The 12,658-nt window shown below is 32.8% G+C and overlaps 1 protein-coding gene across 1 annotated transcript; it reads right to left on the bottom strand.

Annotated features, from left to right (window-relative positions):
- Positions 1–3,550: 3,550 nt before the first annotated feature.
- LOC142612508 (uncharacterized) lies at positions 3,551–11,707 on the bottom strand. Its single transcript, XM_075784592.1, has 5 exons — positions 11,530–11,707; positions 11,233–11,382; positions 10,658–10,786; positions 7,371–7,891; positions 3,551–4,341 (listed from the first exon to the last, which is right to left on the bottom strand). The coding sequence occupies exons 1-5, from the start codon at positions 11,705–11,707 to the stop codon at positions 3,715–3,717; spliced, it is 1,605 nt and encodes a 534-aa protein (XP_075640707.1). The 3' UTR covers positions 3,551–3,714.
- Positions 11,708–12,658: the final 951 nt, after the last annotated feature.

Raw genomic sequence — 12,658 nt, 5'->3', positions numbered from 1 at the left:
AATGAAGGAAAAAAATATGCGCTAAAGAAAACAATTATACAAGACAATATTTATGTGGTTCAGCAATTTGTCTACATCCACGAAGTTGTTGTGATTTTATTATTCACGAGAAAAAATATAAGATGCGGTAGTATAGTTTTTGGCTCGTTTTTAGCCCATTGTGGATCCTCTATGCATGATAGAAATACTGTTGTTTCAGATTAGGGTTTCGGGTCAAGCCTCTATTCCATGGGCTAAGCCTCAGATAAAATCTCATTAAAAATCTACATTTTTATCGGGTTGAGTTATAATCTGGAACAAACGCAACTAGGCTCTATAGAGCCCAACAATCAATTTATACCACGTGCATGCTACCACATGACCTTGGTAAAATTAAATAAATAAAAAAACTCAAAAAAAAAACCTAAACTAAACTAAAATCCTATCATAGCACTTGTGAAAAGAATTTAATTTCACTTTTGTTGTAATTTTAGAGAAAAATGGTGGATCAGACTGATAAAGTGAGTGAATTTGACCGTTTATTTTTGCTCTCATTGTTTGATATGTGATTTGAAAATTTTGAGCCCCACCATATTTGGTCCTAGAGATTCCCCCTGCCCATTAGATTTTTGGCTCTGTCCCTACCCGGCTACACCTCCATCTTTGACAATCCTTGCATTCCAATATTAAGAAACTTAATATAAAAATTGGAATTTAATTCAAATTTAAGTAAAATTGAAAATTCAACTATCTAAGTTTCACTATAATTCATTTCAGGATTCTAACTTTTTCATCCACATCACCAGGGACGGTGGTTGACATGTTAAAGACAACGGTGATAAAGAGACCTGCTACAATTGAGCATGCATTCGATGTGTCGCTTAGCCACTTCCCACCCTCTTCCACAAGTTTTTTATGGGTATCCATGAAGATATCCCTGGGCGTTTTGCCATCTTTGTTGGAGAGATGAAGGAAGCCTCGTGGCATGGAGTTCATTATGTGCTGTATTCATTAAGACCAAAGGAAACAATGACGACAACAATAACAAAAGAATAATGGCTACTAGGATTTTGGAATTTCATCAAGAAATTTATTAAAAAAAATTGGAATCTTTTTTTTCTCGGGCTATTGTATATAATAGTGGTAGCCCACCAAAATTTCAAACACCTTCCCAACCGTTGTTGCATGGATTCAAAGTTCGAATCCAAATACAATTTTCGATAATAATATATAAACACTCGACCATAGGATCATTAGGTTATGAGTTCAAGTCGAAAATAGTTCTCCCATGATTCTAATTTACATTTATAGCTTTGAAATGATGTGACTAATATTAAAAATAAAGATAAACAGTATGGCTGTTTTCTTAAAATTTCATTTACTTTATATTTGAAGAGATATAACTTCCAACTATAATCTCATTTGGTTTTATTTTATTTCTAGGTAATATAAAGTTCCAAATTTACAATTTATGCATTTACTTTGGAGCATAACAAATGACTAAAACAAAGCAAAACAAAAAAAAATTGTGTGTGTGTATATATATATATAGAAGAATGGTTATCCAATTCTTTCATTGTATCTAAGGTTTGTGTAATTGAATTTTGAACATTAGACTTAGAAACTTTATATTTAAAGCCAAGACCTAACGCAACCAAACTTTTTGAACAATCCTAGAAGGGCGATTGGCTCAATGACATCAATGATCACGAAAGGTTATCAATTGGTACCCTAAAGTTGTATTATTGCTCGAATTTTTTCCAGGCTAATGTTTAATGCTGCAAGAAATTTGAATGGCATATCATGTGTCACAATTTAGTAATTTCTCATTAGCCCTAAGCACATACCAACGATGTCAGTGATATATGACACCTACTATGTTAATAATTCTTGTTTTTTATATGACTTGAATTCTCGAACTAATTTTTACTTGGATCTAATACCACTAAACCTTGGACATCTTTGACTACTGACTAGTCTTCTGATTGTTGACTAGTTGCATTATAGGCCCATTAGAGTTAATCTCATAACTACCTTGCACGGGCCCTGTCTATAATTTAAGCTTGATTTTATTCGTCAATGGGCTGGTGGGCCTCGGGCCTATTTGATTTATTATCCAAACAAAAATGCCCTTAGCATTAAACCTTATGGCGTGAGTGATTTGTTAGGCATGTAGGAATAATCACTCACTAGCTCTCCACCACGTGTTGATAAACTCAAAATTACCCGTCAGCCCAAAATACCCATTTCACATTGCTGACTAACAACAAATACCCATCTGCAAATCAACCAGGCAAGTAGAAAGAAAAGCTAATCTTGAAGCTAAACTTGCTTTGTCGTAGATCTACACTGGAATGTGCTTTTATTTTTTAGGTCATCGTTATCATCCATGGCTGTGAAGCATCACCAACATCATCTTAGCACCCAAAAAAAAAAAAAAAAAAAAATACTCTAATGGATATCTCAACCTCCAAAGCAACGACAAGGTCCTTTCTTAAATTCATCTCTGCTATTGGCTTAGTAGTTAGAAATGAGTGATGAAATGAGAGAAAATTGTGATTGACGGTGGGAAAAGAGAAAGTTAAGAGTATATTGGGCACCGGCTGAAATTCGTTTACTGGCCAAAATACACTAAAACTTGCCGAAATGAATAAAACAGGCTAGAATAGACCAGAATTTGGTCCAAGGTGGAACAGAGTGTTGCTTCGTGCCGGGTAGCTGACTGGTATGAAATTTCCCTATCATTCCAGTTGGAAAGGAACGGAATCAATAACAATGCTACTTACTAGAAATTTTCCAAAACACAAAAAAGAAGTAATAATAGAAGAATAACCATTTGTATTTTATTACTTGATTCTAAATTGAAATATTATAAAACTATATAAAATTAACAAATCAAAATGGTATGCGGAAATAAGTTGGTATCAAAATATTCCATTTCATTGGACAAACCGAAACGGATCTGAAATGATATTCATAACTTTGGTTTTAACTTGCTTCAGAATGAAAGCTGCCCTTTATTCTCATCAAGCCCCAAAATTCTCTTCTCCTTTCTTTCGACTAAGCCAAACAGAATCCTAACCCTTGTTCCACGATATGTTAATGTTGCCTGAATGGATTTCCAAATCTAAAAGAGGATGATGAGATTGAAATCAGCAAGGTAAAAGCAAACTGGTTCTACTTTACCTGTACTAGTATTTTTTTTTTTTGGACTAATGAGATGCTAACAAGGTATGGCTCTCTTTTGTGTAGGAACTAGGAAGCCACTCTCTCTCATAAACCTGGAAACAGTTCATCAAAGGGTGTCAAGCACGACTCTCCTAATGTAGGGAAAAGGAATATGTTCCCTGTCTTTTGCTGCCCCTTCTTTGACCATGAAATTGTAAGTGAGGTCCAATTTTTTCTTTTTGGTACAAGAAGCTATACCATTTCTATTGCAAAAGTGTTGAGGGTACCATTTGTAAGGAAGAAAGCAATGCCAGAGCAGGCAGTCAAGAATAATGATAGCTGTAGACAAATTATTGAGTTTCCCAATGATAAAATTCTAGTCTTATAACTCCTTTAGCAATTGCAGAACATCTCGCTGGTATTAATTAAGAAGAAAGATAATATTCAATAGATTTCACACACAGTACAAGTTGATCATCATAGGAAATAAATAAATGACTATCGATATTGAATCTGACTCATCAGTACTGGATCTTGAATAAGATAGGAAGGAACATTAATTTTTACTTAATGTTTAATATGAAAACCAGCCAGAGTTATCATGTGGTGATGATGTGGCACTGTCTTGAAGATAGCCCATATCAAATGGAAGTAAAGTGGAAACCCTGATATAGCAAAGCATATTAGTAACAACACTGCCCCTGAATATGTTGGAAAAGCTGCAGATTTCAGATTTTCTCTTAGAATGAATAAGTGTGCTGCAGAAAAAGATATTGCAGTAGATGCTATAGACATGTAGAATGCCGTTAAAGCCAACAAAAGCTTCATTGGTAGGGTGCTACGAAAACTGCTTTCTTTGTACCCAGAGGTGAGGATTGCAAGGAACATGATCATCGCTAATAGTGAAGAATAGAAGGATATATAGGATGAGATGGCGAAAATATTAAATGCCAGTTGTTTTTCGAGGCGGGGATTGCCTTTTTCATCCACTTCACCAGGGATGGTGGTTGACATGTTAAAGGCAACAGTGACAAAGAGGCCGGCTACAATTGAGCATGCATTCGATGTGTCGCTTAGCCACTTCCCACCCTCTTCGACAAGAGGTTTATGCGTATCCATGAAGATGTCCCCTGGAGTTTTGCCATTTTTGTTGGAGAGATGAAGGAAGCCTCGTGGCATGGACTTCATTATGTGCTGTATTCATTAAGACCAAAGGAAACATTGACGACAACAATAACAAAAGAATAATGGCTATTAGGATTTTAGAATTTCTCCAAGAAATTAATAAAAAGCAATTGGAATTTTATTTTATTTTTTTCTCGGGCTATTGTATATAATAGTGGTAGCCCACCAAAATTTCAAACACCTTCCCAGCCATTGTTGCATGGATTCAAAGTTCGAATCTAAAAACTATTTTCATAATTATATATAGACACTCGACCAATTAGTGGCCGAGGATCAAAGGGACTAGAGGGGCCCTAGGCCCCCAAAACATTTTGAAAAATATCTATTTTACTATATGATGTAATTATATTTACAAGTAGCTCACTAGGAAAATACAACTCGGCCCTCTCAATTTTTTATTAAATGTCTAAATACTTTTAAGTGTAAGCATAATAAACAAATAATTAAGTAATAATTCTCGCATAATATATGTTAGGAGTGGCGATAGATATATATATATATATATATTATTAGGTTTTAAATAGTATTAGTTTTTATTTTAATTTATTTGGTGTGTAAAATGTAGTAATATCTTTTCAAGTGTAATGTTTTTTTTTTCCTTATTGCATGTAATTTTTAATCGTTTTAACTACACATTTATAATTAATTTAATTACAATTTTTGGCTGTCAACAAATTGTTATAAAAAAAAAACCGTGTTTTATTTAATATTCAAATAACTTATAAATCATAGAGTAAATAATATATAATGGCATAGTATTCTTTTACATCTAAAAAATATAAATAAATAGAAACATAAAATGTAAAAAAGAATTCTTCAAAGCATTTTACATATAAAAGATAATGATACGAACTTTTTTCTTCTTCTTGAGTTTTGTATTGTTTAGATATAGAGTTTAAGTTAATTGTGGCCCGCCTAATAAAAACTTTTTGGCTTGGCCACTGCGACCATAGGATCATTAATTAAAAAGGTTATGAATTCAAGTCCAACATAGTTCTCGCACACGATTCTAATGTACATTTCAAGCTTTGAAATGATGTGACTAATATTAAAAAGAAAGATAAAATGTATGGTTGTTTTCTTAAAATATCATTTACTTCATATTTGTAGTGATATAACTTCTCACTATAATCTCATTTGGTCTTATTTTATTTCTAGGTAATATAAAGTTCCAAATTTACAATTTATGCATTTACTTTGGGGCATAACAAATGACTAAAACAAAAAAAAAACAAAAAAAACTGTATATATGATCAAACATGAAATGTATTGTAAGTATGTTCCTCGTCTATCTTGATGGACAACCTGGGTTTTCTATTAAGAGCAAAGAAGGTGATAATGTAAGACACCAGGTTGGTGCTAGACAAGAACCCTCTGATGCTTAAATTAGTTAATCTCTTTTAGGAAACTTCTAATATGCATGATAGCTTAGTTTTGTCTATACTTGCTCTTTATGACTCAATATAGCCAACTCATGAGTAAATGCGAAGTTTGTTGGTTTCTTCTGGCGTTGGGCCTAAGTTGGAAGACTAATAGCTTAGTAATGGCCAGTAATTAGCTCATAAAGGTATTTGTAATGGCCATGAAGCGGCTCATAAAAGACATTTGTAATGGCTTTGTGTGTGTGTGTGTGTGTAAAGAATGGTTATTCAATTCTTTCATTGTATCTAAGGTTTGTGTAATTGAATTTTGAACATTAGACTTAGAAACTTTATATTTAAAGCCAATACCTAACACAACCAAATTTTTGGAACAATCCTAGAAGGGTGATTGACTCAATGATGTCAATGATCAAGGAAGGTTATCAATTGGCACCCTAAAGTTGCTTTTTTACTTGAGTTTTTTCCAGGCTAATGTTTAATGCTGCAAGAGAGATTTGAATGTCATATGGTATGACTCATACCATGTGTTACAATTTAGTAATTTCTCATTAGCCCTAAGCACGTACCAACGATGTCAATGATATACGACACTTGCCATGCGAATAAGTCTTGTTTTTTATATGACTTGAATTCTCGAACTAATTTTGAGTTGGATCTAATAGTACAAAACTTTTGACTTTCTTTGACTATTGACTAGCCTTCTAATTGTTGACTTTTGACCACTTTGACTAATTGACTTTTTCAATTGAGTCTATCATGCATTTTTTTTTTTTTTTTGGGTGCATTAATTTCGATTTTGGGGTATTTTCTTATGTAAAACTTAGAAATACTCAAATTGGTTCATTTGGGTCTTGTATATGTGAAATTCGTCAATCCACTTATAAATTTAAATCATATTGTGCCAAATCTATCATCCATCCAATCTAGTCACTTTCAAGGCATCATTGAAGCATACTTTGAGGGATCTTCACAAGCTTTTATTTCAAACTTAAGGCATCATCAAGCTACTACCTTGACTCTGAGGGGAATTATTAAAAATAATAATTATAATCTTTACTATTACCAGGATATGCCCATGTGATACACGACTTTACCCAAAATTGTATTAACAATTAGTGAGCCACTTGGTAAAGTTTGTAACATTCAAAAAATATTTAAATTATTTTGTGTAAACTTTTCATGTAATACATACACATATTAAGACACTTGGCACAAGCTTTATTAAGTTTTTTTGCTGATAATGTTTGAATAGTTTATTTTAGATTAAATTCAACTATCAATAATTAATCAAAATTATTATGTATGAAACTCAAATAATAATGTTTTATGTAAAGTAAATTATTGATAGCTTAGTTTAATCTAGGATAAACTATCTTCATATTATGGAAAAAAAAACTAATGAGAATGTAAGCACTTGGTGCATATAAAGGTTTGCTACGTCATCTAATCACGACTTTTAAGAGCTAACTTTTGCTATGTAGTATATAATTTAATGGCTCAAGAGGTTCAATTTAGAGTAATGTCCAATTAAGGCTAATCCTAATTCCTAGTTTCTATATATATCCTACTTAAGGTTCCTTGTAAACATGAATTAATAATAGTATTACTTATTTATCAAAAAAATTTAAAAAAGAAGGGGTGCACTTTGGTTCATACCTCATACCACTTGATCTCCCATTGCATTTGCAATGCAGCCCCAGGAATTAGGCCCGTCTTCTGCTCTGTTTGTTTGGCTGCAAGGTGTAATGCGCTATTCCCGTCGTTATCCAGTTTATGAAACATGCTCTCTATCCGTAAATGGCTCTTGCGGAATAGCTCATATACTTGTGTTTGTCTGTACTCGGCTGCCAGCATTACTATATTTTTTCCTTCGCTCGTTTCGTCATTGATAGCCATTGGAAACCTGCGTAGTATTCGCTCAACCATTTCTATGATTCCATTTTTTGCTGCAGACAGTATGGGTGTCTCTTTGTTTACCTGTGGCTGTTCATGATCCTCCGACTCCGAAACATCACTATCGGAATTAATAAAACTTAAGTCTTCATCTTCATCATCATATCTAGTTAGCCAAGGGTCCGTCCCTCCGTCGAAGTAGTGCTCTACGCTTATAGGTTTGATACAAAGTTTCATGATCTTATTGGACAATCTATGCGTCTCTTTTATCTTCTTTATTTCCCCTGATTCTCAGAACGACATAACATAATATATATTACGAGCAACCAAATATATTAATGTAAATATAGTTACATGAACAAAGGGATGGAACCAAGATTTTAATTCAGGGGCCAAAGTGCAAATTTTTTTTTTTATGCATAGTACAATCTATTTAGTATCAACAATCTTCTCATAAAAGAAAAAATTTAGTATTAACAAAATATTAATATAAAAAAAGCAATTTTTTTTTGATAAGATAAAAAAGGCTAATTATGATACTAGTTTTACTAACGCTAAGACTTAGATATAGTTACTTTTTTTTTTTTTTTGAGAAATGACTTAGATATAGTTAATTAAATGCATATATTAGATCCCCATTTAAATTTAAACACATAATTTCATTTAAATGGGCTACCTCTAGTACTTTTTTAACTAAACACATCCTTTCGTTTTAAATATACAATAACAAGTGATAGTAAATTTTAATTTTCATATTTTATTTAGTTAGTCGGTGATGTGACAGTTTTTCATTAAAACAAAAAGAAGATTTATTTTTTAAAGGTAAGCCAAACTCGCATTGTTTGCATGTGTTTTCTTAATAATTAAATAAAACCATGTATTTGAATTTAATGTAAGATCAATAACATAAAAAAATAAAAAATAATTAATACTAGAGCTACAAATTATTTTATTTTATTTTTTATTTTTACAAATTATTAATGTGGCATGTCCAGCTATTAAAGTATTAAAAACATAAGATATTAAAAGGAATCAAATGATTTTTCATCACAAGGTCTTTAAAAATATATATATCAAATTTGAAAACCACTCTTCAATCATCCACTACTTCCTCCCCCCCCCCCCCCCCCTCTTTCTCTCTCTTTCTCAAGTGACATACCCCCTAGATCCACGCTAACTTCATCTCATTGCCGGCACCATCACAGATTTGTTGGGCTTGTAGTCTTGCTTTGTGAGTTGGCCATGCCATCTAAGGGTACTAAGGCTGTCTTCAAGTTTACTAAATCTTAATTTATTTTTTTAATAGGATACTAATTCTTTGATAATTTTTTGAGGGGGCTAATTACACTTAATTTGCACTTAAATTTTAAAATTTTACTTGTATATATAATATTAAAGGTGGGCTATCCCCGTGGGTCTGCATGAACATCTTTACCGTGCACACCACATATGGACACACCTCAATGCTCAATGGTGTGAATGAAAAATGTACAAAAATATATGCACGCATCTAAGTGGAAACCGTGACTTCAAGTTTTGTTTTTAGTGCAATTTTTATGTGTGGTAAATGTGTGTGTAACAAATAGCGTGTAATAAGCACTACTCATAACAAAATTTTCCCATTAAGATTTTCCTATTTACAAATGGAGATACAGAAAATAAGGCAAGATTAAAAGGTGAAAAGGATGGTATACCAAATCCAAGAATGCGCTCTATTCCTCTGCAAACAAATCTGATAATTAATAAGGGAGTGCAACAATATTTCCAAAATGAATAATGCTTCTGATCTTCACTTCGGGATCCTTCAAAAAATTAAATTAGATTATTATAATGTGCAAATAGTAAGATTCATTAGTAGATTTAGTCTGCCTTAGGATTTAGTTTTTGCTAAAAGCTGTACCTAAAAATAGATAGGCTTTAAAAAATATAAAGAAACAAATAAGTTAAAAAATAAAAACCTAAAAAAGAGTAGAATGTTATGGGCATAGAGGTAAATGGCAGAGGGGGCTGTGGTGGCAGAGGAGGCTGTGGTGTGTCTGTGGTGGTTTTTTATTTTGGGTTTTTGGTGGTGATTTGTAGTTGTTGTGGTTGGTGGTGTGATTGTGGTGATTGTTTGGTGGTGGTGGCTAAGTTTCGGTGGTTGGCCTGATCTGGGTTGTTTTGTTCTAGATTTGGGTTTGGGTTTGGGGATGATGAAAAAGAGACAAACACAGACAGAGAAAAGAGACAGGGGAGAGGAGAGAGAGAGCGTAGTTTTATGTTTATTTTATTTCATTGTATCTAAAATTAAAAACTGGGATGTTAAGAAAGCTGTAAAATGAAATAGCAAAATATATAAAGTAAGTTTTTAGGGTGTAAAATAGAACTTTTTTAACATCCCGAATACTAATGCTCTTAGAAGGTCATTAAAGTATCCAACCCAAAAATTAATAGGCGGAGGGGACCAACTTGGACATAAACCTTGAGTAAATCTTGAACCCAACCGATACAAGATTCTTTAGCAATTAGAAAACACTTGTTACAATTGCACACCTCACCTTCATATCTCAATTTGAGAGTAACATTTGATCTTTCAGGATTCTCTTCATCTGCTTTTTTGCCTTTATCACATAGTTCTTTTCCTATAATAACCACTAGAAATTAGGAAACTAGCTTGGTTATGTTATGTGACGAAATGCACACATAATTAAATTTAAAAAGAGAAAAAAAGAGAGGCTCTCCATTGGTATTGGATTTTTGTGTAGGTGTCAAAGTTTTTAAACTTAATACAATGAGAAACTAATATAACATACACAGACACTATTTAACCTTAAACTTAAGTTTATAGGCTTAAACTAGTTATGTTATATTAATTGCGCTCATTCATTCTTTCTAAAAAATTAATTAAAAAACCATTTATTCCTTTCAATTGTCATGAAAAATTTCAGTTGCCTTGACTTGCCATAATTTCATTTTCTATCATTTGTTTTAAAGTGAACATTTTTTTTTTGAACAGATGTTTTAAGTGACTTTAATTAGTTATTCTTAATGTAAGATTTTATTTCACTTACCAACTTGAATTTTGGTCCACCTCCACAGCAATTGAATGAAGCTGAAGCATGTTTGGCAGTTCTCCGGAAATTTGTGTTCACGCCTTTTAAGACTCGTATCGATTTTTTTAAGCACATCAACTGGTGTCCCTGTGAAAAAACAACGGAGGATAATGACATTTAATGCTATATGACATAAATAAGTTGAAGGTATCCTTTGAAGAAAATGATGTGTAGGCGTATATTTTAACAAATGTAAGAGTACATTAATGTAGACAAATTATTGGGCATGCCAGTTTTACCTAACAATCTCTCGTGTAATGTATTGAACAACTCAGATTTCAACAAGTAAGAACATTCTCATTATTAGCTTCTTCATTTTTGTATGCGGAAAATGTTAGATCATAGCTTTTGCCACTTTTTTTTTTTTACCACAATTTGTTTATATGGTAAGTTGTGAGTGATGAAAAAAAAATAGAGAATATATGTGAGTTTATTACTCTACCACTCATAACTCACCGTGTGAATAAGTTGGGGCAAAAATTGTGGCCTAGCATTACTCTTTATATGCAGCTCGACAATTTAGTAACACTTACAATAATAAATGATCTTGCTCCACCATCCAAGGTGGCAACCACTTGGGAAGGCAGAAGGCTTCTCTGCCAAGAGATGGATCGGCAATATTCCATTCTCATCCACACAAATCGCTAGTTCTCCGTGTAGGAGAAGTATCCGATATGCCAAATCTGTCAACCACAATGTTTAAAATATGGTTTAGCAAGTATTCTATCACCAGTATTCAAACATGTAGCAACTATTGGTTTAGACATTAGTTTATTAAATTAAATTATCTGATAGGCATGAAGTGAATTTCAACAAATTAAAATGCTCACCCCAATACTCTCTTTTGATGGCGCAGTGTAGAATTGTCTCACCATCTTCTTTTCTATAGTAGGATGTGTCTAGGTGGCTTTCACAGATGGAATGGAGGTGAAAGAAAATCTCTGTTCTACCAAGCAGAGCAGCCAAGAAGAGAGGGCTCTTACCCTCTTTGTTACGTTCTTTCCCCATTGATGGCTCAGCTTCAGCAACGCAGATACACGTACTCAGACTCCCTGTTGATGCTGCCACATGTAAAGGGGTATTCCCTTGATCGTTTTTATATTTTAGAGCATTCTCGAACTCATTTTTGTTAGCATGAATTATTTTTAAAAGTTCCTTAACAATATCTTCTGAGCCATGGGCGATAGCTACATGCAAGGCTGTTTCCCTTAACGTCGCTATCACCTTGTGAGCTTGATCAAAATTTTCCCGATATATGTTGACAACGTCAGACCACTGCCGGGACCTGATTTTTTTGAATAATTTTTTTTCGAAATTGATATTTTTTTCCAAATGATCGGTAATTTCGAAATTTTCAAGAGCAGTTGAAGGACTAAACATCCCTGGAGAATATACTTCTATTTAATGCAAAAGGTATGTTTGTTGAGTTCACGATACCTGAAATTTCAAATTTCTATCAATTTTTATACTATCAAGTATCAACAGAGCCCTATGATGTTGTCACAGGGAAAAAAAGAAAAAGAAATGAAGAAGGAAAAGAGAAAGAAAGAAGAGAAAAGAAAAAGTGGATAATTATTCCATGCCGGCAACTTGGTAGTAGTACCACATGTTTTGTGTATCGAGACAGCAAACACCCTAATATTCTTTTAGTGCTAATAAATATCTGTTATTCAAGAAAAAAAAACCATATTAATTAACATAACAAGCAAAAGAAAATCAACATTAAAAAAATCAAGTGCACAGAGTTATGATTGTATTGAGATATGGTAATTGAAATTGGACTCACCTTATAATTCTCTATTTATTTTTAATTTCCTCATTAGTATTTTTGAATTTCTATAATCTATATCTGTTCGGAGTTCCAACTACTAAATCCTATCTTGTGCTCTCAAATATATAAACAGAAGATAAAAAATACTACAATATTGTGACTTTGTGAGAGTGACATTTCATTCAACC

Source organism: Castanea sativa, chromosome 10, assembly GCF_040712315.1.
Source record: "Castanea sativa cultivar Marrone di Chiusa Pesio chromosome 10, ASM4071231v1".
Classification (NCBI taxonomy): domain Eukaryota; kingdom Viridiplantae; phylum Streptophyta; class Magnoliopsida; order Fagales; family Fagaceae; genus Castanea; species Castanea sativa.
The sequence above is the reverse complement of the archived record's forward strand: the minus strand, read 5'-3'. Positions and strand labels throughout refer to the sequence as shown.

Excerpts from the sequence above, each read along its gene's own strand:
- LOC142612508 (XM_075784592.1), bottom strand. The coding sequence starts at position 11,707 with ATGGGGAAAGAACGTAACAAAGAGGGTAAGAGCCCTCTCTTCTTGGCT. Across the intron at positions 10,787-11,232 it reads GAGCAAGATCATTTATTATT|GGACACCAGTTGATGTGCTT; the intron begins GTAAGTGTTACT and ends GTTTTTTCACAG. Across the intron at positions 4,342-7,370 it reads GGGAGATCAAGTGGTATGAG|CACATAATGAAGTCCATGCC; the intron begins GTATGAACCAAA and ends TAATGAATACAG.